Below are 23758 nucleotides of genomic sequence, written 5' to 3' on the forward strand. Positions count from 1 at the left end.
ATTGCAATTTGTTCTGCTTCAGATCCAAGCCGCTCATTTTTTGGCGGGTAAAAGTGTTGAACTAATTTACATGCCACCGTCGTATGAGATAGCAGCACTGATACAAAAATGCAACTCCGTAACCTCGCCGAAACAAGCGCGGCAGCTCCACGCTCTCCTCCTTACCACCACCACCGTCGGCTCGCGCTCGCCGTATCTGTACAACAATGTCATATCCATGTACTGGCGATGTGGATCGCTTGGGGACTCGCGGAAGGTGTTTGACAAAATGCCTCAACGAAATCTGGTTTCATTCAATGCGCTCATTGCGGCCTATTCCCGGGACTCAAACAGTGCGATTTTGGCTTGTGAGCTATTTAACGAAATGGGAGTTGAATGTCTTAGGCCAAATGGTTCGACTTTCACGAGCTTACTGCAGGCGTTTTATACTCTTGAGGATTGGTTGGTTGGCTCTTTGATTCATGCCCAAGTTCTGAAGTTTGGGTTCTTGAGTGATGTTTGTCTTCAAACTGCTTTACTTGGGATGTACTCCAACTGTAGGGATTTGGAATCCGCGAGGAAAGTTTTTGGCGGGATGGTTGATAAAGATGTTGTTGCTTGGAATTCAATGATTTTTGGGAATTTGAAGAATGATGAGACAGCGGAAGGGCTTTCTCTCTTTGATGGCATGTTGAGGACTGGAATTGTTCCTACTCAATTCACATATTCAATGGTCTTGACTGCTTGCAGCAGATTAAGATATTTTTATCTGGGGAAACTCATCCATGCCAGAGTCATAGTTTCAAAAACGCTAGCTGATTTAGCTTTGCAGAATTCCTTGCTTGATATGTATTGCAATTCTGGTGACATCCGAGTAGCATTTGGCGTGTTTAAGGGAATGTGCAACCCGGATTTGGTCTCTTGGAACACAATGATTTCTGGGTGTTCGGAACATGGTGATGGTGAGAAGGCCATGAATTTATTTGTCCAGTTGAAGAAAACGTCGTTTCTTAAACCAGATGAGTATACTTTTGCAGCCATCATATCCGCAACAGGCACAGATCTAGTTTCCAACTATGGCAAGTCACTTCACGGACAGGTCACAAAAGCAGGATTTGAGAAGAGCACTTTTGTAGGAACTACACTAGTGTCTATGTATTTTCGAAAGGCTGAATCAGATGATGCTCAGAAGGTGTTTTATTCCATCATAAAGAAGGATGTTGTTCTATGGACTGAGATGATCATGGGTTTTTCGAGATTGGCTGATGGGGAGAGTGCAATTAAGTTCTTTTATGAAATGTGCCAGGAAGGCCATAAGATTGACAGCTTTTCTCTCAGTGGAGTGTTGAGTGCTTGTTCCGACCTTGCCATGCTAAAACAAGGTGAGATGATTCACTCATGGGCCGTGAAAACTGGGCACAATGTTGAAATGTCAGTTTGCGGGAGTCTTGTAGATATGTATTCAAAAAATGGTAGCCTTGAAGCTGCTTATTCTATATTTTCCCAAGTTTCGGACCCCGATTTGAAATGCTGGAACTCAATGCTCGGAGGATATAGTCATCACGGCATGGCAGAGGAAGCATTGAGGCTGTTTTTCGAGATAGAAAAACACGGTCTGAGACCAGACCAAGTAACATTTCTGTCTCTACTCTCAGCTTGCAACCACAGTGGTTTGACTGAAGTAGGAAAGCTTTTGTGGAGATGTATGAAGGAAAACGGTATCACACCTGGGCCTAAGCACTGCTCTTGTATGGTGAGTTTGTTAAGTCGAGCTCGGTTGTTGGATGAGGCAGAGGAGCTTATCATCAGTTCACCGTTTAATGAAAATCTTGAACTGTGGAGAACTTTGCTGAGCTCGTGCGTTGTCAATAAAAATTTGAAAATAGGAGTTCATGCAGCACAGCAGGTTTTAAGTTTGGACTCAGAAGACAGTGCAACGCATATTTTGCTGTCAAATCTCTATGCTGCTGCAGGAAAATGGGATAGTGTTGTCGAAACAAGGAGAAAGATTAGAGTACTGACGTCGGAAAAGGATCCTGGACTCAGCTGGATTGAAGATAAGAGTAATATTCAGGTATTCTGTTCCGGCGTTCGATCAGAACAGGAGGTAGGTGAAGCTGAAGCAGCATTACATTCGTTACAAGGGAACATGGTAAGATTACAAACAGATGAATTTGATGAACCGATTTATAATTTACATGAAATGTAGAACTTTGAAACATCATTACTTGGAAGTTCATTGAAACAATACAACTCTTTCGAGCTTTAAGTACCTCTAGCACTACTGAGTAACCAACCGACAGGGCGTTCATCCTTAACACTCTCAGTTTGCTTGAGCCGAAGTGGTGTTCAGCAGAATTCGAGGGAAAAATAAGTTTGACATGAACTGAAAAATTAAAACTCGAAACCGACGAATAAAGTGACCGATGTAAATTTAGAAATTCCAAGGATGATCTCTGTTCAGACTGGGAATCGAACTAAAATCTTCAGCAAATTCACCGTGCAACACAGTAGACACGTAGAAAACTAGAAAGATGTTGTGGCTAAGAAAACAGCAATTTTCTTTGGTACTCCGGATTATGGGATACTCCAAATGTTATAACCGCTAGGTCTTTGTTTAAACATACAAAAACCAAGATCTAACGGTTAAAATACCCGGGAACACCCTAGAATTTATGCAGAAAACATTGGCAAATGAGTTTGAAATTCTCAAAGGTATCTTTAACAGAAAGCAGATCTGCCCCCTATTTCTAGGTGAGAAGGTAACTAGAAATCTGGTAGAAAAAGCCGGCAGGAAATGGGGTAATGCCAGAGGTCGAATATAATACGATCCAAATTTAGCAACAGAGAAACTACACATAACTTGCAAACTATGTAGAGCAATAGATAGAGAAAAGTTAGCGTTGCCAGTTTACACAAATCAGTTATTGTTAACTTAGCTTCTCGTGTGACGATTGCACAACGAGGGTACACCGAGACTGCTCTTCACAGGCCAGTGCCATCATCCCAAATTGCTCTAGCTTTATTGTATGCAACTTCTCATTCTGTGTATGCGATACCACAATCGCTAGAGGAAGCTTTCAATATCCTTTTCCCTTGAAATCTTTCCTCTGCTGGAGTAATGTTCCTGTGTCTTTTACATGGCCTCGAATAGGACGCGATGCTCTAATAATTCTGATAAAACACTCCTCATTTTATCAACTGAAACCGGTTTTAGTATAACACCATCCACACCAACCCTCATGCAGTTCTCCTTTGTAATCTTGTCTATGCTTCCGGTAAGTGCCACTAATGCCGGCCGCTCATGACGTTTTGTGAACTTTTCATGTATACGGACAGCAAGTTCATAACCATCGATTCCTGGCATGCTCACATCCATGAACACCACCTTGTGCTCTTGTGAAATAACATGCAATGACTCATCGATTAAGCTTACAGCTGTTACATCACATCCTAGGTGCGCAAGGAGTCCCTTTGTCACTGACCTGCTGACCCTGAACGATTAAAAGAATGGGAAGAAAACGGAGCTCAGTGAGAACAAGTAGAATATTGTTCACAAGCCGTAAAAATAAAAGAACAACCAGCCATTACACCTTGAATCTCATAAAATTCACACATATAACCATACTTGCATCTGCTGCTCATTTAAAAGTGTTACACCAATATGCACCCACTAAGATCACAAGTTAAAAATTGTTTCCACACCTTGACAGAGTTATTTGGCAGTTTATAACATGATGTTTCCGAATGGATCAAATAATCGTACAATAACCTAGAACTGCTATTCCTTTTATCCAAATACTGACTCGGCAATTAAAAAACATCAAGTCAAAAACCACTAATAACTAATGAATGCACTCACTAATTCCAGACCTCACTCCCAAGCCAAATCTATTATCACCGCTCAAATTGATAATGGTATAGTATTTCATAACAAATTTAGCTTGTTTATAATGTATATACTCATTCCCTATTTTATAAAATAAATACTGCTGGAGGAAACAACGCACCAAAAAATTAACTGGGTAGGAAAGGTGGCTAGTTACTGACCCATTATCATCCATGACAAGGACTTTCAACCCTGGAAAGTTAGTTTGAACATGATTTGCTTGCAGCTTGGGTCCAGAAGGCAGCTTAGACTCATTCGAACGCTCTGGAAATCCGAGTTTCACAATGAAAGTGGCTGTGCATCCCTTGCCAAGACCTTCACTTTCAATCCAAATATGCCCTTCCATAAGATTTACAAATCTGATCACATCATAGAAACCAAGATTGCATTACAACTGCATATAAATATATCTCCTAGTAATATTGATTCAAACCTTCACAAAACTTGAAATGCTAAAAAAACAGGTGGATAGTCATACAAGCTCAATGCATAGTTTTCTTTTTCTTTCATTTTGGGAAAACGATAATTTCAGTCCAATACTTTATGCCACTTTCCGCTACGGCCCCTCTAGTTTTATTTTGGCATCCTTACGGTTTTGTGAATGCTAGCAATTAAATACATTTCAGATTTATAACAATTACGGAGACGGAATCTGCACATGACACACGTGTATGTGTGTTAAAAACTTTAGAGCTTAGTTATAATCCACCATGCTATTACATATAACTACACTAGAGATATAGGGATTTGGATGTAGTGAATTGAGGACCAAAATAAAGATTATAAACTATGTAGAACATAATTATAATTCACCCTTTATCTATTGTGGTTTAGGTGGACTTTCGGAACTAAATCAAGCACAACATGGCAAAACAAAAAAATAAATACCTCTTACAAATTGCCAGGCCAAGTCCACTACCACCAGAATTTCGGGTAGCTAAAGTCTGAGTTTGTGCAAATTTGGTAAATAGCTTTGGGATATCCTGAGGATTGATTCCAGATCCTGAATCTTTGACCTACGCCAGAAAAAGAGAATGTAATATACCATAATAACTTCAAATGAACAGAATGGTCTTCCCTCAGATTCAAACAAGTATTTGAAGAAACAAACCTGTACGCGCAGATAAAAGTGATTATCACTTTGCACTGGAAAGAAATCAGGAGCCCGGAAATCTCGTAAAGATTCTGATTTTGCAACAAAAGCTGTGATTGAGATGCTCCCTTCTTTTGAGAACTTCACAGCATTCCCAACAACATTTAGAATAGTTTGCATAAGACGCTTTTCATCACCTATGGCATACATTGGCAAATCTGCAGCTATATTCAATGTAACTGACAACCTTTTGATAGATGCAACAGGCTTAATCATATTATGAACCTGCAACGAAAAAAAAACCATTTTACTGATGCAAACTGCCACAAAATCAATGGAAATCATGTAATCCAAAATAACTCATAAGTGGCAGGAACACATAACCGTACCTCTCTAAATACGGAATGGAGGTTAAAAGTTGCTATTTCAAGTTGAAGGCTGCCATCTTCAAGCCTTGAAAGATCCAAAACATCATTTACGAGGGTAGCCAATAGGTTGCTGCTCCTTAATATCGTTTCAACCATGAGACGCTGCTCAGGTGTGAGCTCAGTTTCCTGTAGCAAAGAAGAAAGAGCAATAATTGCATGCATGGGAGTTCTCATCTCATGGTTCATAACAGCCAAGAAATCATTGCGAGCACGAATTGCAGTCTCCGCTTCTCTCCTGGCTAAATCGAGCGCAATATTCTGCTCCATAAGGAGATCCCTTGCCCTCATTGACTCTTCTAATATTGCAGCATGTGACAGAGCAACCGCAACCTGTGTCAACGACTCAACAATAAGAACTAATAAATGAATGCTTCGTTATACAATAATATATGAGCAGGTGTATATTTTTAAGAAAGCAAGAAACAGGGAAAGAAAATCTTTAGATAGGCAATCTGCTCTTTTTATTTATTCTCTCTTTTATAAGATGTTTTTCGGTTTAATAAACCTTTCTATATGCCAAGTAACACAGCATTTAAAAAAATGCATTTCATTTCTGAGAATCAATCAACTACAACTTGTATAATAGGTTCCTGAGATTTGATGTAATTTCACGTTACACAAAGGGTTATAGTAAAAGGATTAGATGGACCGTAAAACATCGACAAAAGAATGAACCTTTCCATAAACAAACATTTTTTTCATAGGACATCATAGGTACTACTTAACCTCTTCAAATGTGGATCTGACAACCAAAAGAAACTGTATTTTAAATTTCCTTTTGGGATTTGGATGTGGAGAGATTTATTACCATTGTCATAAAGATTGTACTTAAAAAGATACAGATTGTGGTTTTTTACCTGATCAGCAACCACTTCTACCAATTCTAACTCATGAACGTGCCATTGCCTTGCACTATCTGAGGGAAGCATCAAGACCATCAAAGCATAGCGTTTTGTTGAGAGCTCAGGCCAGTCATTAATTTGGAAGTTAGAGAGATGTAAAAGGGGCACACGAACTGCAACAACTTCCCCAGGAATGTGCCTTCCTGCAAGTTGCCTCAGTCTTGCCACTGGAGAATTTGGTGATATTTTTACTGCACGGTTGCTACTAAATACTTGATTGATCACAGGAAGATGAATGGGTACAGTATATCCTACTGGATTCTGCTGACGGAGTGTATAGGATAGTTGAAGCTCTAATCCAGTACGCGTTGGCATCCACAAGGCACACTCTTCCAATGCCAAAGTTCTACCTAACTCGACAAGTGTAGTTTTAAGTATAGTATGTCTATCAAGAGTGCTTCTGATTTCATGGGTCAACATCCTGACATGTCGACCTGTTTCCTCCTGTGTGCGGATAAGGCCCATTTCTCTATCGAGCTCTGCAGCCTTGTTCTTCAAGAATAGTTCTCTAGTTTTAACACTCAATAAATCAGGTATAATATGTACAAGCATAAGGGCAGTTGCGCATGACACCACCGCAGTTAAAACCTTTGCCATGGTCATTACTATGGCCACAGTTCTTGAATGCATGCTGAACGTCCATAAGTTGATAAGATGAGTCGCCCCACACAGTACAATGAAAGCACCAAATTGTACGAGGACCCATCTGTATGGAAACACTGCAGACTTCTTGACAAAGTAGATCAACTCTAGCGGGATGGAGAAATAAGCAAGCGCAATAAAGAAATCTGAAATGTACTGATATTTCATCAGCAATTCATCAGCCGGCCATTGTGGCTCAATACAGTTGCATGCCAACATGATGATTGAGCCACTTAAACGGATATTACTTGGTCTGTTACATGCCTACAACATATTATACCGTCAAAACTGAAGCAAATAAAAAAAAACGGAAAAATGAAGGGGAAAAAACAGCAATAATCTAATCACCCAATAGTACTAATTAGTAATTACAAAAGAAAATTATGATATAACAAGTTCGCATTACGCAAGTGCAAACTAGGCTCCATTGATCTTTCAACATTTGATCATTTAGAGCAACGCAATTTAAATATAAAATTTCAATTAAACAACAACGAAAATTTCTGTCTAGAACCTGTACCCAACAACTCAACCCTTTCAAAATCCAACCGATAGTATAAAAAAACGAAGAAGAAAATACAACCATAAACCGTGATCATCAGAATTGAATACATAAGCACAAATGGAAAACCACATTTATTATTTATCCCTTGGGATCCATTGACCAAAAGAAAGAGCAAGGATCCTGCCACACATCCAGCAATTCACTACCAAATACCAATCCATAAACCCCTAAAGTCTCAACTCTGATTCTAAAAATTTCAAATGAATCCCACTTCTCAATCTTCAAAAAAATTTAAGCCATAATCTGCTTACTCAAGTTTCTAATCTGCCTACATGCACTGAAGTTCTAAGATTTCAGCTCAATGAAAGTGAAAACCCACCTGACAAGTGAGAAATGAGCACAGAAAGCGAGGGGGTGGACTGACAATTGACTGTCGCAGAATCCCCGGCCGTCCGCGGCGGCAGGTCAAGTCGGCGCCGGCGAACTGATATCGCTAGCAAACACAGTGCGACGATCCAGCCGAGGAGAAGAGAGGGTGGGAGAGGAGACGTCGGGCGGACTAGGGTTTTTGAAAATTGGGGATGGAGATATCCGTACTCCATTGCATTGATATAATTCACTGTCACGCAGATTCAAAACGCTGCGTTTTGATATCATTGCAATTTATTGTATTTCCAAAATGAGAGGATGGACGGTTTTGATATATTAAATTTGGTCAACTTGAAATCTGAACCGCTCATGTTTTGGCGGGTAAGAGGCTTGAAGCCTTGAACTAGTTTACGTAAAAAATGCACCTCTTCATGAGATCTCTTTCTTCGCAGCGCTCTGATACAAAAAATGCACCTCCATAAAACAAGCGTGGCAACTCCGTGCTCTCCTCCTTACCACCACCGCTGTTGGCTCGCACTCACTGGCATTTCCATGCATACGCATCTCATTCACTTGGTGATACCATGAAGGTGTCCGACAAAATGCCACAATGATATCTGGTTTCATTCAATGCGCTCTTTGTAGCGTGTTAGCGACATTCAAACAGTGCATTTTTGGCCAGGTAGCTACTTAAAAAAATGGGAATTCAATGCCGTAGTCCAAATGGTTCCACTTTCACGAGCGTAATGCAGGCATATTATACACTTGAGGACTTCGCTCTTTGATTCATGCCCAACTTGTTCAATTAAATTTGGATTCTTGAGTGATTTTTGTTCAAGCTGCTTTACTTTTACATAGCATCAACGCAACTTTTTCGTTTTAAAGGTTTTGAAACTGATACAAACTCTTGGCTGCTTTCAGAGTGAAAACTAGAAAAGTTTAAACATTACAAGGATTAAGACGTTGCAAATTCAAAATACAAAGGCCAAGTTAAAACTTTGAGCAAATTCACAGAGAAACACGCAGTACGCACGTCTAAGTTGGAGTAGGAACATTACAGTCATGGTGACCAAAATTATTCTCCTTACAACTGGCCTAAAATGTAGCTCACTGACATTTCAAGCATACTTCTGGGCAATCTCCATAAGAGAATTGGATAGTTCTTGTGGCTTTGAAAACATCGGCATATGATCAGCACCCTTAATCTCGACCACATTTTTAACCCCGCTGTTTGCAATCATCCATCGTTGAAATTCCTCAGTTATTATCAAATCTTTGTCACAAACCACATAAACTCGTGTAACTGAACCGTATTCCTCATTCGAGAATTTCTTCATCTTAGCCACTTCTTCACGAAAGAACGAACTCTTCCTTACTAAGCTCTTGGCAAGTTCCAAATCCTTCAAACACGGACAATGTAATTACATCAGTTCAGGAAATTATAAATACATATATACACTACAAGTTTAAGATAAATATTATGCCATAGACAAATACTGGGGGGAAAATAGAATCACGCTAAAGCATTTTCCAAGATATAATTGCAGTTCTCTTTGAGTGCTTGTGAGAACGATACCTCGATCGGGCTAAGTTGATAGAGAATCTCTTGTAGGCACTTGGGACCAAAGAAAATCGATGTCAAGGGTTGTTCGGGGCTTCCAAATTTCTCAAACCGAGTATCCAACCATGAATCTGCCGGTTTCTTTTCCAGGAACTTTTCACACAGAAAAAAAGTTTTTCGAGTAAACTTTGCTTGCTTTTATGAATTTCTAATAAAGCAAAGAACATGCAGATACAAATTGTAAGTGAAAGGTCTTAGGTTCGAATCTCATGAATAACGAGTTCGATACTCATTTATTCTGCCACCCTCAGTGTAAATATATCAATGCGTCAAAAAAAGAAGATGCAGATACCTGATCCATAACATAAGACGGCTGGTGAGTTGTGTCGGGCAGAAACGCAGTCAAGAAAACAGCAGCAGAGATTTTGTGTGGGAACTTTTCCATGGCAAGGGACAAGTTCATGCCTCCAAGACTATGTCCTACGAGGATCACCTTTTCGTTTGGAGCGAGCGATTCTATCAACTCTAACAAGGGCTCAGAGTACTCAGTAAGTGAGTGAACATCTTGTATGGCCTTCATGTTGATGCCCGATGCTGCGAGGTTAAGAACGGTGACTCTGTGACCACCGGACTCGAGCTTGGGTTTGATCTTGTACCAGCACCAAGCCCCATGACCCGCGCCGTGTACTAGAACAAAATGCGCCTTCCGTTCTCCGTTGGATCCTGCCATTTCCTCTGTTGAGTATGAACTACCACTCTACAACTGCATACAAAGATGGCTAAAGCATGTACTAACTTTTCAACGCCGCGGTAACATTACGGGACATTTTCATCTGATAAGTGTGTATAAATAGATAAGAGAGAAATTAGAGTAACCAAAAGAATATAAGATAAACTATTAACCTAATCTCCTAAAAGACTAGCTCAATGTGCAGATAATTAAGAAAATATGTCCAATGCATTAAAATTCAAATTGTGTATCCGATCCGAAATCTGGTAGTAAAAAATGGCAAATCAGAGAAAATTCAAAAACTGCCTATCGCTCTTTGTGCAGTGATGAAAAATATCGAATGTGAAGAGAAAAAGAGGAAAATTCAAAAGCAAATCACACTACTCCCTATTCAAGAAAACATCATATACCCCACCTTCATAATTTGTCATGCTACCCTATCTTACTTTAGTCACACCTTCTCTCTCACAAACTCCAGTCCGGTTTCTCCACCTGAGAATCTCTCATGACCGCAGATATCGGAGGAATTTACTTACATGTGTATGACATCACACTTGGCATTTCATGACTCGTATATGTCACATCATTCGTACTTTGATCTTCAAGTGGCTCTCCCACTAGCCGACTTGGAGGGCCTACTTGTCAAGTCACTTGGCAAATGTGTTTGCACGTGGTCAGCAAAATCATCTTCTATAATGGAAGAACAATTTGTATGGTACAAATTTATCCTCTTGATAATATCAATCAATTTGTTAGTGTGTTCAACGTAAGTGTGTTTCTTTATTAAGAATTCATGTAGGAGTAACTTTAGAACATGTTAGTTACCCACGTAAATGAGGCATTAACATGTGTGCAATAGGCATTAGCAAATGACTTCAGATCTACCAAGACTTGATAAAATGACGATTTGCATATTATTTCTGTAAAAATTAAATTAAAAAATTGAACGTTACGCGCGCTATTTCTGTTGACCTTCCTCCTAATAATATTTGCCGGATCCGCCAGCCATATACCTATAATAAATGATTTTTTTTAATTTTTAAAATATTTTTACACACTCAATTTTACCTTTTAAAATGCCTATAGCGTTTGACCCGGCTATTTTGCCTTATTCAAAAGGGCTTAAATTATTAAAATGAGCACAAAGTAAATAAATAATGAGAGAGGCTAAGGCTAAAAAGTGAGTAATTTTGTTGTTCTAATAATGAGAGAGGCTAAGGCTAAAAAGTGTTAAGTAACTAATTTTTAGTGGCTATGACTTCTGTCTTCATTTAATAGAGACTAGTTTGTCACATCATGTGGTACACAAAACTCAAAAGTAGCAAAAATGTAGTCTCTATAGCATTTTCTTTTGTCAAAACTGAAAACAAAAGGTAGTTATCAATTTATTCAATTGGGATTTTGAGAAATTTTAATGTATTGATAAATTCATATATTTTGATGGGGTTTAATTGATTTGTAAAGATTTATGTAAAATTTTGATTCAATTATCTTGAAATCTCAAGGGAAGATGTGAGATTTGTAAGTGTTTAAAATACACCAAGAAATCTCTTCAATTCCCTTTACTTCCTCAACTTTTTAATTCTTTTTTAAAATTAATTCATAATTGAATACACCTGAAATATTTTATAAACATTTTTAATATTCTAATTAAATACATCCATATTTTGAAGGACTTTAAACTAATGAAAATGACTTCAAAACTTTGAATCTTAACGAAAAGTATCATGCCATTTAGTACTTCGATCTAGCAGTATTCTTCTTCACTTGTAAGTGAGAGATTTTAGATTCAATTTTCACCAAATGTGAATTTAAATCACATTACTGATAGCCAATTGTGAGGTTTAACACCCCCTTTCCTTTAGTATAAATAATATTATTTGTTTTAAAAAATAAAAAATAAAAAACAAAAGTAACTTTATTTAATAAAAATGACTTGAATTTTAATGAATCACAAAAGTTTAACATAATAATTAAAAAAAACTTAAATATGTTTTCCCTCCTTTCTTTCTCTCTCTTCTCTTCTCCCGTTCACTTCCTCTCTATATATGTACTAGCATATGTCTACACACTTTATGTGTGTAAACATTTTTTATTTTTGTTATTAAAATGTGCCTCTCTATATATGTACTAGCATATGTCTACACACTTTATGTGTGTAAACATTTTTTATTTTTGTTATTAAAATGTGCAGGAGAGAGAACGTGGTTGTGGAAGTGGGGACAAGGTTTTTTGTATTTTATTTTTAATTTTAAATATGGGATAGGATCAATGAAAAAATATTTTTACACTCTTTTTAAGCCTTTCAAGGATCCTTATTTATTCATTAAATGATATGGATGCTTATATAAATTTTAATTAATATTAAAATATAAAAAATTATAAATAAATAAAACTAATATTAAAAATAAAAATAAAATGAAAAGGAATAAAATCTGGAATGAATTAAAAATAAAATTAAAATGGAAGAAAAACATGTAAACCAGAAAAGAATAAAACTTCATTGATTCGTAGCCTCCATCTTCCTTTTTGCCGATGATTATTTCCAAAATTACTTGTCTGAAAAACTGTCTATCAATATAAACTCTTATCAGAACATAGTTTTCCTCATTGCCTTGAGCTTTTGTTTTCTTTTGTGGCTATTTATGAGGAGCATACTTTGCTCTGTTTTTTTCCTTGAGCCGCTCCTGTACTTTCTTGATGTGAGGAAGAAGATGGATGCGATGGCAGAGAGGACGACAATGACGATGAGGGTGTTGAGGTGCCAGAAGTTGCAGACCTCATCGACCAAGAAGGAGATGGAAGCTACGAATCAATGGAGTTCTACTCCTTTCTTCTTTGTGTGTGTATTTATTTTCTTTATATCTATATATATATATATATATATATATATATAAAGAAACAAAAATATATATATATGATCTTCATTTACAAACGATATTATCACAGTAAAAGGGAAGGGGTGGGCCTAACCTCACAATGGATATAAATAATGCGGTTCAAATTCGCCTTTGGTAAGAATCGAATCTACGACATCTCACTTACAAGTGAAGAGAAACACCACTATACCGTAAAACTAAGTAACAAATTTATTAAAAGAATTAAAATCTCTCAAAATCTCAATCGAAGACACCCATGTTTTCAATTTGAAGTTTTCAAAAAGAGAAATGATTTTGACATACCATTTCTCACCTTATACACACTCATGTAGCTTCGTAGCTGTTAGATTGAACAATTAAAGTAAAATCAACGGTCAACATTAATAGAAAGTGTGCACAAAGTAATCAAAGGTGTGATGAAATCACCACCCTTTCAAAAAATGTATACTAAAAGCTAACAATAATGATTATCAAACTGCTCTATAGTTTGAAACTTTGAGTTTTTAGTTTTCTTTTGTGTCTTTTCTTGAGCGTCTCTCTTACATTTATCCCACCATCCTTTATTTACTCTTCATCCTTCTTTTTCCTGTGTATTTTCATTCTATCACTAGCACAAAAAGTAAAAACAAAAATAAAAAAAACAAAATTGATATCAAGCAGATCGCTAGACGTCACAAACAATCCAAGATAATAGAGCCATGATTTCAAGGGCTTCCATCTTCTTCCAATAAAATTAATTTCAATCTGCTTTATAATTATCAACTTAGAAACCCCACCACTGACTAGGGTAAGTCCTTAATATTCCGAACTATTCAATAGTCGGCTTTATAGTTAATAGATTGGCAAGTAAGTGGAAAATAATATAAAATTTAAGGATTTTTATCACAAATAGTCCCTGACATTTATTACCCCACATCAATTTGGTCATTCCATTAAGATTCCGCCAACTATTATGTTAGTTTGAATGTGAGATCCATAAACACAATCAGTGGTGAAGCCAAGAATTTAAGACAATTGGGTCAAAAGTTGAGCTTCTATTACTAATCACGCAAAGCAAGCAATTATGAATTCAAACACTGCCTTAATGTTTTGTTTGTCATTACCTTGAGGGTCATGGATGGCTCTTCTAAGAAAAGTGTTGTCATCTTTGATAGTATCCTTCTGGCCACACCAAGTATGTCACCTTCTTTGAGTAATAGATCACACTTCTTTCCGGTATTATTTCTGTGAATTAAGCTGAAATAAAAGAACGAGCATTGAATACAGATGAAGCCCCCTGAAACAAAGAAAAGAGTGGCCGAAATGGAAACAATAAGTACCTTTGACATATTGAATTGGAGACGAATGAATTACCCAAAAACAAAAGTCCGATTTGGGAAATCGCTGAGAAAAATGCCGAAATGATTGAATTGGTTAAGATTAGATGTTTTTTTTTATAGGTTAAAATTAAAAAAGAGAAAATGTGGGAAAAGTGAATGAGAGTAGCAGTAGACTAGTAGTCACGATGGTAGGAATATTTAGCAGGGGAAGAAGAGGCGTTGATGGAGTGATGGCTAACAAATGGAGTAGCAGCTCCTTCTTCTTCTTGTTTGGGGTTGTTGGCACCAAAAAGGCTCTAGGTGTTAAGGGAAAAGAAATCACTCAAGCTGTACAAAAGTGGTCAGAAGGAATGTAGCAAGTGGATGCACATTCTGGACAATTTGGACAGGTGCATATGGATACCACATCCTAGTCAACAAGGGTTTGCACGTGGTGGATGCACATCATGGGCGTGGCAGCTGCATCATGGGCAACAAGGATGCCTTTTGTTTTATATTTGATTATTGCATGTGTGTTGTATGTATATGTATATGTATATGTATATAATAGCTGCTTCCATTTGCAGCATTGTGCACATCAATAAAACATTTTTCAATCTCAAATTTAATACTAGGCCTTTCAATTGGGCCACAAGGTTATTGGGGTCAAGGAATCGCATTGCCCCCACCTTGGCTCCATTACTAAATCCAATGAAATTGTGACACGTGAATTACGCAAAATATGGGTTTTTATCGCAAATAGTCTCTGATATTGATCCAATTCCTCATTTTGTTCCCTGAGTTTCAAAAATCGATAAATTTGGTCCCTATTTCACTACCGCACATCAATTTAGTCATTCCGTTTAAAATTTCATCAATATTTTTCATTTGTGTGCTAATGTGATCCCACTAATCCAACCATATGGCTTCACATAGATTAACTATAAGAAACTCTTTTTGAGCATACCCTGATGAAGAAGGCAATGACTTTTTTTCTTTTAGTTCTGGTTTTCGTTTCTTATTTTACTTTTAGTTTTAAATCTTCAAAAAAATATTTTCTTGTAGTTAATCCACGTGGAGCCGTACGATTGGATTAGTGAGACAAGAAAATATTACGAAACTTTAACGGAATGATTAAATTGACGTGTAGTATTGAAAGTTAGGGACCAAATTTATCGATTTTTTTAACTCAGGGACCAAAATAAGGAGTTGGATCAATGTCCGGGACCATTTGCGATAAAAACCGTTATTTTGTGTAATCCAAGTGTCACCATTTCATTGGATTTGCGGGTTCCACATACAAACTAACAGAATAGTTGACGGAATCTTAACAGAATGACCAAATTGATGTGCGGTAGTGAATGTTAGCGACAAAATTAATTGATTTTGAAAGCGAGTAACCAAAATGATGAGTTTGATCAATTTCAAGAAACACTTATGATAAAAATCCAAAATTTAATCTTAATCACTCATTTTGTTGCATTACTTTAGTAGTCCGACTAATAAAAAAAATTACACCAACTATTAAAAAACCTAAATAAAATTGAAGGCTTGGGGATAAATTATTGCTTCGTGAGTCAGATAGTTTGACAAGATAGGCAGGTGCCAGTTTGGCATATGCAGAATAAACTTGTGTGGTCTTCATTCCTACGTTTCAATCCTACTAGTCAAAAAGAGGATACTAAACGAATGAGCCAGAATGAGAAAGGGTGGAAAGGAAGTCGTTCTCATTTTGGATTAGACCTTTGATTCCCATGAGGAAGAAAATCAGTGCGGGACTCGCAACCAGGAGTCCGATTACTGTATTGACGGAATCGAAATCCGAAGAGGGAAGCTCGGATTGGTCGAGAATGAAACAATGTCGAGTTTGTTGTACCCGAAATACTGACACACGATTTCGGAAACACCAAAATACCCCTAATCATAGACCTAAATCGTCCCTTCTTCATCGTCTCATCCTTCTGCCTCTGCTCAAAAACTCCACCAGAACTTCTTCGTTAGCTCAGGAAACTTCTTCCTGAGATCATGATCGATATGGGACATGTGAACTTCTCAATTATTGATCGTTACCGATTTGAGAATTGCGAACTCCTCAATTATTAAATTGGTACATGCCGAGCAACTCAATGGTATGATTTATTGATATTCATTTCACTTGTAAGTTAAAAGTGTTTGATGTAATTAATCAGTTTACTGTCAAATTATTATGGTTGATTCATTGACTTATTCTAAAATTTTCACGCCCTTGGTTACATTAAGAGAAAAAAAACTCATAAATGGAAAATGGTGCTAGTAGTTGGTATATAAATGTCGTAATCTGAAGTGTTAAGTTGTGAGAAAATGAGCTAACACTATAGAGAGAGAATCTCTCTCACTCTGGCTCTATTGTGATTTCATTTTCCAATCTCTCATGTTCTCAATCCGCAGCCCTAAATACTTGACTAGTACGTCACTAAGGCATATACATGACCACCAAAATATTCACATTTCAAGTAAATAGTGGCTATCTATATGTTTGAATATATGGTTCTAATGTAACTTTGAATGAACTTTTTTATTGGCAACCTTTACTTAAATATAGGCGCATCCCCAATCTTCTTTATTTTGAACAAGTAAGATACGAACGGACGTATCGATACATTATATGATAAACAAGTCTGACGACTCCCGGATAATCGAAAATACATAAATAAGCATAGCAGATGCTTTTACTTATTTCCTATCTCCAACAGAGAATTGCAAAGTTCTTGGGGCTTGGAAAACATTGGCATATGATCAGCACCCTTAATCTCCACCACATTTGTAACACCACTGTTTTCGATCATCCACCATTGAAATTCAGCTGGTATTGCTTTATCTTTGTTACAGACCATGTAAACTCGAGTGACCGACCCAAATCCTTCGTTCGAGAAATTCTTCATCTTTGACGAGTCTTCAAGAAATAGTGAACTTGGCCTCGCTAAGCATTTGGCAAGTTCCAGATCCTTTGAATAATGCAACATTCATCAGATGCACTAAATTAATTAATACTTGTAATGACTTCATTTTATTCAAGCCATTTTTTAAGACCAACCGTTTTTCCACAGATTAGACCAAAAAAGCTTTCTTTAATTTTTGCATGGAAAAAAAATCAAGAAAGCGATTTTCACTCTCGTCTTCATTTTTTGCATTTATTTACGTGTTTGTATCTCTTGATTCTTCAATAATATAATTCAAATGCTAAAATAAAATGTAGTAGTAAAAGAGGAGCAAAGAGAGTGCAAAAATCACTTCTCAAAATATGTTTTGTTGACTGGTCGTGGATCTTAACCACTGATAAGTTAATTTTTCTTTAAATGTGCGGTCCAGATTCATTGTTTAACACCATAATTAAGCGCATATATATATATATATATATATATATATATATATATATATATGTGTGTGTGTGCAACATAGTCAAGAAAATCCGTTTTGTTTTCTAATTTATATTAACTTTGGGGTTGCATTTTGAGTTTGTTTATGATCAACCCATTTACAGTTGCAGTTCAATTGTGTGCATGTGTAGTAGTGTGTGAGGGTGAGAAGGATATATACCTCAATGGGACTGAGTTCATAGAGCCTCGTTAAGAACATTGGACCAAAATGCATTGATGTTAAAGGTTCTTTGGCACTTCCGTAATTTGCAAACTGGGTGTCCAACCATGCTTCCGCGGGCATCTTTTGCGTGAACTATTCGCATGTATACAGAAAGTAAATTTAAAAACAAAGTTCTGAAATCTAATTGTTTTTCAAATAAGTAAACAACTTGCAATAATATTTGAAATGAAAATTAACAATTTTTCTTCAATGGTATTTAGAACTAATTTAATTTGTTACTGTATGGAAAAGAAGTAACGTGCATAGCCCGCCTCTTGCCAGATTCGTGGAAGTTAGATATTATTCAAATAAAAACAAAATTTTTTTTTATTAAATACTATTTTTGATAAATAAAAATTATAAAAATAAAAAACCCCACTTTCGGCTTGTTGAATAATACTAAAATCCGACACATGAAATCAGACACTGACCTTCAGTTGGTAAAACGCAAGTTGAAGGACAATGCCGATGTGATTAGAAAAGACAATTATTATTATTGGCTAATTAGCTACCTGATCATGGTAATACATGGGAAGATATCTCATCCGGATCTCTCCCACCAAATTCTACGGTTCAAGAAATCCGGACCTTTGAAATTTGATCCAACGGTTACAAACAGGAGGTATTTTTAAAAGTTATAATAATTGTAGCCGTTAGATCAAATTTCAAGAGTACGGATCTCCGGATCCCTAGGATTTGGTTCCCGTAATACATACCTGATTCAAAACATATGAAGGCTGGTGAATGGTATCTGGCAGAAAGGCAGTCAAGAAAACAGCAGCAGTAATTTTGTGCGGGAACCTTTCCATGGCAAGGGCCAAGTTCATGCCTCCAAGGCTATGACCTACAAGAATCACCTCCTCTTTCGGACCGAGTGATTCGATGAAGTGCAACAAAGGCTCGGAGTACTCTGCCAATGAGTGAACATCTGCGATGGCCCTTGCGTCCACGCCGGAAGCTGCAAGGTCCAGCGCTGTGACCTTGTGACCGGCGGACTCGAGCTTCGGTTTGAGCTTGAACCAGCACCAAGCGCCATGGCACGCCCCATGAACTAGAACAAAATGTTTCTCTTCTTTTGGTGCAGCTGCCATTTTCTTCTTTGGTTATTCGCTATCATCTGGAATACTGGGGGATATATATAAAGATCGCCAACAAAAATTAATGTGATTTGGTGAATTTTATTTTATTTTTTACTAAAAGTGGTATTCTACTTAAGTTACATTAAAAGCAGAGAAAGAATTTAAACTCGTGAGTTTTAAAGGATTGTTCTAAGGTGAAATGTCATTTTAGTCATTCTATTATTAGCTTATTTACGTTGCCTCTTTTTTTTAATTATATATTTTACTTGAGAGCAATTTCACATGTTGAATATTGAGCAAGGGCAAGGGCAGCCCACTCGAAGTTACCATTCACTTTATTTTTGTCCAACGATATATTTTATTAGAATTGTTGTTAGATTAGTCACCCAATCATGCCGTCATGCAAGTGCTGAACTTATTTTCACCACTGTAGTAAAGAGTCACCTGCAAGTTACTATTCATTTTAAAAAGAAATTATCTTTATGCAACTTTACCTGTTGAACAAGAGTAAGAGCGATTACTATTCACAAAGATATATTTTTGGGTGATTACTATTCATAAAAATATATTTATATATTTATTTTTAAATGCATATTAAAATGAAGTACAACCTTACAAATTGTTTAAAATATCTTTGTAAACACTATTCATACGAATGTTAAATATGGAATTGAAAAGAAAATATTTTTAAAGATATGTTATTGATTTTTTTCTTATTCATTATTGTTTTCTCTAATTGTCCACCATCAATCATTTTGATCATTCCGTGAATAATTATGTTAAATAAAGATTAAAATGATGAAACTAACCTCAATTTAATAAACGATAGACCAAAATGATTTGACAAAAATTGAGGGTATTTTTGTTATTTTATCCTTATTTAATGGAGATTTTTTACGAAATGACTAAAATAATTGATGGTAGCTCAGGGACCAATTCTCATTGTTCTAAAAATCCCCACCAGCACCGCCTAGGCTCTAGGTGGTTGGTCACCACCTCGATTATTACCTAGGCGTTTGAAAATTAAGAAATGACGTCCAAAGCTGCTGAGGCGGCCGCCTAGGTTGCAATATAACTTTCATTTTGCATTTTAATTTTTTCAATAAATTGTAAAAGACTTGTTGAATGCTTAAATGAATACACATTATATGCATGTTCCCTATGTTTTAATTATGTTCCAATACTTCATAATATATATGTCATTCTATTTTGTAGTTTAAAATGAAATTATATATATATGTGTGTGTGTGTGTATATATATATTAAGTATAAACACACTTATTTACACAAAATATAATAGATTTACTTAAATTCGCCTAGTAAGCCTAGGTGCCCGCCTAAGCCCCGCCTAGGCGCTAGACCCCAACTCGCCGCCCGACTAGTGTCTAGCGTCTTTTAGAACCTTATATTGATTTCAAATCTCAGGGACCAAAATGAAGATTTATGCAAATCTCAGAGATCATTTTAAATAAAAAGCCATAAATTTTAAGTCATAATTTAGGTTGTTAGACACAAACGAATTTCAAATTCAACCTCATGAGGTGTAGATTTCAGAGTTTGACCACTAGGGTCTCCACAACAGCTTCTGATGTTTATTCGCTCTCCCTCTTTGTGTGTAAATTGCAAGCGCTAGACAAAAAAAACGTGGTTGACGTCAGCCAACAGGCAGAAGTAAAAATTGCACTGGTTTTGGGTCGGACTTCGTGTGGTCTACCACTTGCCCTCCTTCGGGACCGGTGGAGGCACTTTTACCTTGTTTTGGACAATTGAGAGTAACCATTGCCCTTCCCCAAAAGCAATGGGTGCCATTGCTCTCATGTACATTGTTGGTCTAATGTTTCTTGTAAGATCTTCCACAATAATTTAAGTGAATTTAAATTTTTTGTTTTTTTAACAAACGATATTATCTACACTAAAGAGGAGGTGGGTTAGCTTAGCTTCACAATCGCCTAGCAATAATATGGTTTAAATTCGTCTTTGGCGAAAATAGAACCTAAGACCGCTCACTTACAAGTGAAGAAGAATACCACTAGACCGTAGTACTAAGTGGCGTGAATTTGATTTCTATATATAAGAATCAAATACCTTGAGTTTGATTTTACTTACAAATTCAATATATTGAAATCTAAAATTATAATTACTCTTTAAAACTCAAATTTTTTGGCATTTAATTTGTTCCCATGTAGATTTGTTCCTATGGTTACCCACTATAAAAGTTTGATTCTATTTGATTCTAATGAAATTAGAATTAAACTGAATATTCTGGCCTACTTTGAAATTTGAATTGAAAGGCTTAACAACTTGTGGTTTTATGAGATCACGAGTTTAAAAGTTATGTTTCTGTGTATATATTTGCCCAACCTTGTTAGTCTTGTTAACATAATATGACTCACTTTCTATCAATTCAAATTTTCCGAGAAATTTCTAACAACGTCAACTTTAGTTTGTACATTGTCAACTAACGAAGTAAAAAATGATAAGGTCATTTCAAATGTGCCAGAAAATTTGAACTCAAATCTTATATTTGAATTTAAATATAACCTTTTTATTTACCTAACGCATTAGAAAGTTAAATCCTATATATAATTTTTTTTGTCATGCTGAAATTTACATTTGAGCGTCAACAAAAATTTAAGTTCAAAGTGAAATCCACACTGACACAAAAAATGTTATTAAACTTATAAGATTTGAGCTTTGACTCCACTATATTCTTTTCTATTAGACATAATGTTAAAACCAAATTTTAAATGTTGATATTCAGATATAGGCGTTGGCCAGAAAACTAAAAGAACTTAAACCCACTCTCAAATTTAGACTCAAAGTTAAGGATAATACTTCCACCCCCTAGGGAATGAGCTCTTTTTTCCTTTGTGAATAACGTATCTTGACAGTTCGAATTTCATAATCAAAATCGTTCAATTTCTTATTCTTCGTTTGTAGATTACCCATATAAAAAATCTTTTTAATTAGAGACCATTTAGTCATTCAAATATATAGAACAAACTGACATTGTAGGTATCAAGTAACATATTCACGATAAACCGTTCATTTATTTGACACATTTTAATGATTAAATGATCTCCAATTCGAATAATGTTTCATATAAATAATTTTCAAATAAAGATTAAAAAATTAAACAATTCTAATCATTGTTTTTATTCAATCAAAATACGTTATTCGTAAATATAAAAATATGTGCATCACCACATAGAAGGACGCAAGTGTTATCCCAAAACTAATTAAGGCATGTGTCAAAGTTTTATCGTGTCAATACCAATTTGTATTAAATGGACCATAGAATAAACGGACGAGATTTAAATAAATGGATCATATATTTTTTTATTACAACTAGAAACAAAACGTCCTCTCAAATTGTTACACTTGCAATGGCGTGCATCAATTAACGGAGGCCCAGAAATGGACGTTCAGTCGTTCATAACATGCGAGAATTATTGGAAAAAAAAGAATCTGTACAAAATCTGGATTAGGAACCATTGGCCCTGTTTGGCAGATCGGATAAAGGATTGGATAGGATTAGTTATACAGATTCAGGTATTTGGCGTTCACTCGTACTAAATAAGCACCGGATTAATTTAACCGGTCGGATAGGATAACACGGTATACACCCGCTTAATAAAACCAACCAAAACGCCCGGATTATTTAGTCGGGGAAGAAGAATATGGGAGAGAAAGGGAGGGAGTTTGGGGGGTGTGGCGGAGAGAGCTGGGGAACAATTATTTGGGATTCTTCTACAGTCGGGGAAGAAGAAGGGAGAGAGAGGGAGGATGTTTGGGGGGTGCGGAGAGATCTGGGAACAAAAAAATGATTTCACTTTTTTTTTTTTAATTTTTTTTTAAAGTTTGATTCCTCCTATCTAGTATAATACCAAACACAGTATAAATAATACGGTCACTAGTCCGATACTGCACCAAACACCCGACTAATTTAGTCAGTACTATCCGGTGGCTATTTATCCTATCCGACAAAAATAGTCAGTACAGTCCGAGCTACCAAACGAGGCCTTAATGGACGCAATAGTCCACCATCCACGAAGACTCAATGTGATGATAGTGATGTACATGTCATTTATCTCGTAGCAGATGGTCTATCTTACGAGATATTCACTTGAATTTTGCGGGTGATGTTGTTTACATATTTTTTTTTCCACACAAATTTTGAACAAATGAATTGAAGAATGTTAATAGATACAAATTAATAAAGTGTATAAGAGATAAAAAAAATATATGAATAACATTACCCAAAATTTGTTACATATATACCAATTTGTGTTCCAGACGCACAATAACAATTAAATGTGCTGATTTTTTGTGGTTTTTATGTGAAACATAATTTATTTTATAAGACTGGAAGGGATCCTCTTCGGATCCCTTCCATCAAATTCATTTAATCAATTAATCTGGGCCCTTGAAATTTGATTCAACGGCTATAAACAAATTGTTCTTTTAAAAGTTATAATAATTTTATCCATTGAATCAAATTTTAAAGATCCACATTAAATAATTAGATGAATTTGATGAATGATCCCGTTCCTTATAAGACGAAACAAGTGCACGTATGGCAAAAGCAGGGCCAATTGCTCAGCTGTATCATTTCAAATCACGGCTTTAACGCAAAAACAAAAACGAAAAAAAAAGAAAGGCAGTTTTGCTTTGGTTCTCTCTCTTTCCTTCCTTTCTTTCCGATGGGATTCTTGAATAAGACAGACTGACACTCACCTTGTTACGTAATATTGATGTATCAAATACAGTTCTGCAATCTGACAAT

At 36.2% G+C, this 23758-nt stretch overlaps 4 protein-coding genes across 11 annotated transcripts; 1 reads left to right on the forward strand and 3 right to left on the reverse strand.

The window, feature by feature from the left end:
* The first annotated feature begins 38 nt into the window (after positions 1-38).
* LOC137732322 (Pentatricopeptide repeat (PPR) superfamily protein) lies at positions 39-2248 on the forward strand. The gene has a single exon (XM_068471634.2). The coding sequence runs from the start codon at positions 71-73 to the stop codon at positions 2186-2188; it is 2118 nt and encodes a 705-aa protein (XP_068327735.2). The 5' UTR covers positions 39-70; the 3' UTR covers positions 2189-2248.
* A 529-nt stretch (positions 2249-2777) lies between these two features.
* Positions 2778-8083, reverse strand: LOC137732307 (ethylene receptor). 4 transcript variants are annotated; one of them, XM_068471616.2, is made up of 7 exons: positions 7818-8083; positions 6247-7197; positions 5351-5719; positions 4980-5246; positions 4757-4884; positions 4030-4227; positions 2778-3473 (listed from the first exon to the last, which is right to left on the reverse strand). In XM_068471616.2, the coding sequence occupies exons 2-7, from the start codon at positions 7150-7152 to the stop codon at positions 3116-3118; spliced, it is 2226 nt and encodes a 741-aa protein (XP_068327717.2). In that variant the 5' UTR covers positions 7153-7197; positions 7818-8083; the 3' UTR covers positions 2778-3115. The 4 variants fall into 4 exon arrangements, with proteins under 4 accessions (XP_068327717.2, XP_068327724.2, XP_088542733.1 ...); XM_068471623.2 differs by having other exon boundaries at positions 6247-7186; positions 7818-8072; XM_088686607.1 differs by having other exon boundaries at positions 2778-3464; positions 7818-8062.
* Positions 8084-8702: 619 nt separating this feature from the next.
* Positions 8703-14660, reverse strand: LOC137732350 (salicylic acid-binding protein 2). 5 transcript variants are annotated; one of them, XM_088686886.1, is made up of 5 exons: positions 14297-14660; positions 14081-14213; positions 9721-10131; positions 9384-9521; positions 8703-9207 (listed from the first exon to the last, which is right to left on the reverse strand). In XM_088686886.1, the coding sequence occupies exons 3-5, from the start codon at positions 10096-10098 to the stop codon at positions 8926-8928; spliced, it is 798 nt and encodes a 265-aa protein (XP_088543012.1). In that variant the 5' UTR covers positions 10099-10131; positions 14081-14213; positions 14297-14660; the 3' UTR covers positions 8703-8925. The 5 variants fall into 5 exon arrangements, with proteins under 5 accessions (XP_088543012.1, XP_088543010.1, XP_088543011.1 ...); XM_088686884.1 differs by lacking the exons at positions 14081-14213; positions 14297-14660 and adding an exon at positions 10635-10730 and having other exon boundaries at positions 9721-10201; XM_088686885.1 differs by lacking the exons at positions 14081-14213; positions 14297-14660 and adding an exon at positions 10514-10647.
* Positions 14661-16802: 2142 nt separating this feature from the next.
* LOC137732360 (salicylic acid-binding protein 2) lies at positions 16803-19009 on the reverse strand. Its single transcript, XM_068471674.2, has 3 exons — positions 18610-19009; positions 17852-17986; positions 16803-17259 (listed from the first exon to the last, which is right to left on the reverse strand). The coding sequence occupies exons 1-3, from the start codon at positions 18982-18984 to the stop codon at positions 16984-16986; spliced, it is 786 nt and encodes a 261-aa protein (XP_068327775.2). The 5' UTR covers positions 18985-19009; the 3' UTR covers positions 16803-16983.
* Positions 19010-23758: the final 4749 nt, after the last annotated feature.

The sequence above is a fragment of the Pyrus communis genome, chromosome 15 (genome assembly GCF_041283825.1).
Source record: "Pyrus communis isolate YQ-2024b chromosome 15, ASM4128382v1, whole genome shotgun sequence".
NCBI lineage: Eukaryota > Viridiplantae > Streptophyta > Magnoliopsida > Rosales > Rosaceae > Pyrus > Pyrus communis.

What these genes read in the sequence shown, in the direction of transcription:
- LOC137732307 (XM_068471616.2), bottom strand. Translation starts at nt 7,152, where the DNA reads ATGTTGGCATGCAACTGTATTGAGCCACAATGGCCGGCTGATGAATTG. An exon ending in TCCATTCCGTATTTAGAGAG is followed by an intron (nt 5,247 to 5,350) that starts GTACGGTTATGT and finishes TTTTCGTTGCAG; the next exon opens with GTTCATAATATGATTAAGCC. An exon ending in CTTGTCATGGATGATAATGG is followed by an intron (nt 3,474 to 4,029) that starts GTCAGTAACTAG and finishes TTAATCGTTCAG; the next exon opens with GGTCAGCAGGTCAGTGACAA.
- LOC137732360 (XM_068471674.2), bottom strand. Translation starts at nt 18,984, where the DNA reads ATGGCAGCTGCACCAAAAGAAGAGAAACATTTTGTTCTAGTTCATGGG. An exon ending in CTTCATATGTTTTGAATCAG is followed by an intron (nt 17,987 to 18,609) that starts GTATGTATTACG and finishes ACATGCGAATAG; the next exon opens with TTCACGCAAAAGATGCCCGC. An exon ending in ATGAACTCAGTCCCATTGAG is followed by an intron (nt 17,260 to 17,851) that starts GTATATATCCTT and finishes CATTATTCAAAG; the next exon opens with GATCTGGAACTTGCCAAATG.
- LOC137732350 (XM_088686886.1), bottom strand. Translation starts at nt 10,098, where the DNA reads ATGGCAGGATCCAACGGAGAACGGAAGGCGCATTTTGTTCTAGTACAC. An exon ending in CGTCTTATGTTATGGATCAG is followed by an intron (nt 9,522 to 9,720) that starts GTATCTGCATCT and finishes CTGTGTGAAAAG; the next exon opens with TTCCTGGAAAAGAAACCGGC. An exon ending in ATCAACTTAGCCCGATCGAG is followed by an intron (nt 9,208 to 9,383) that starts GTATCGTTCTCA and finishes CCGTGTTTGAAG; the next exon opens with GATTTGGAACTTGCCAAGAG.
- LOC137732322 (XM_068471634.2), top strand. Translation starts at nt 71, where the DNA reads ATGCCACCGTCGTATGAGATAGCAGCACTGATACAAAAATGCAACTCC.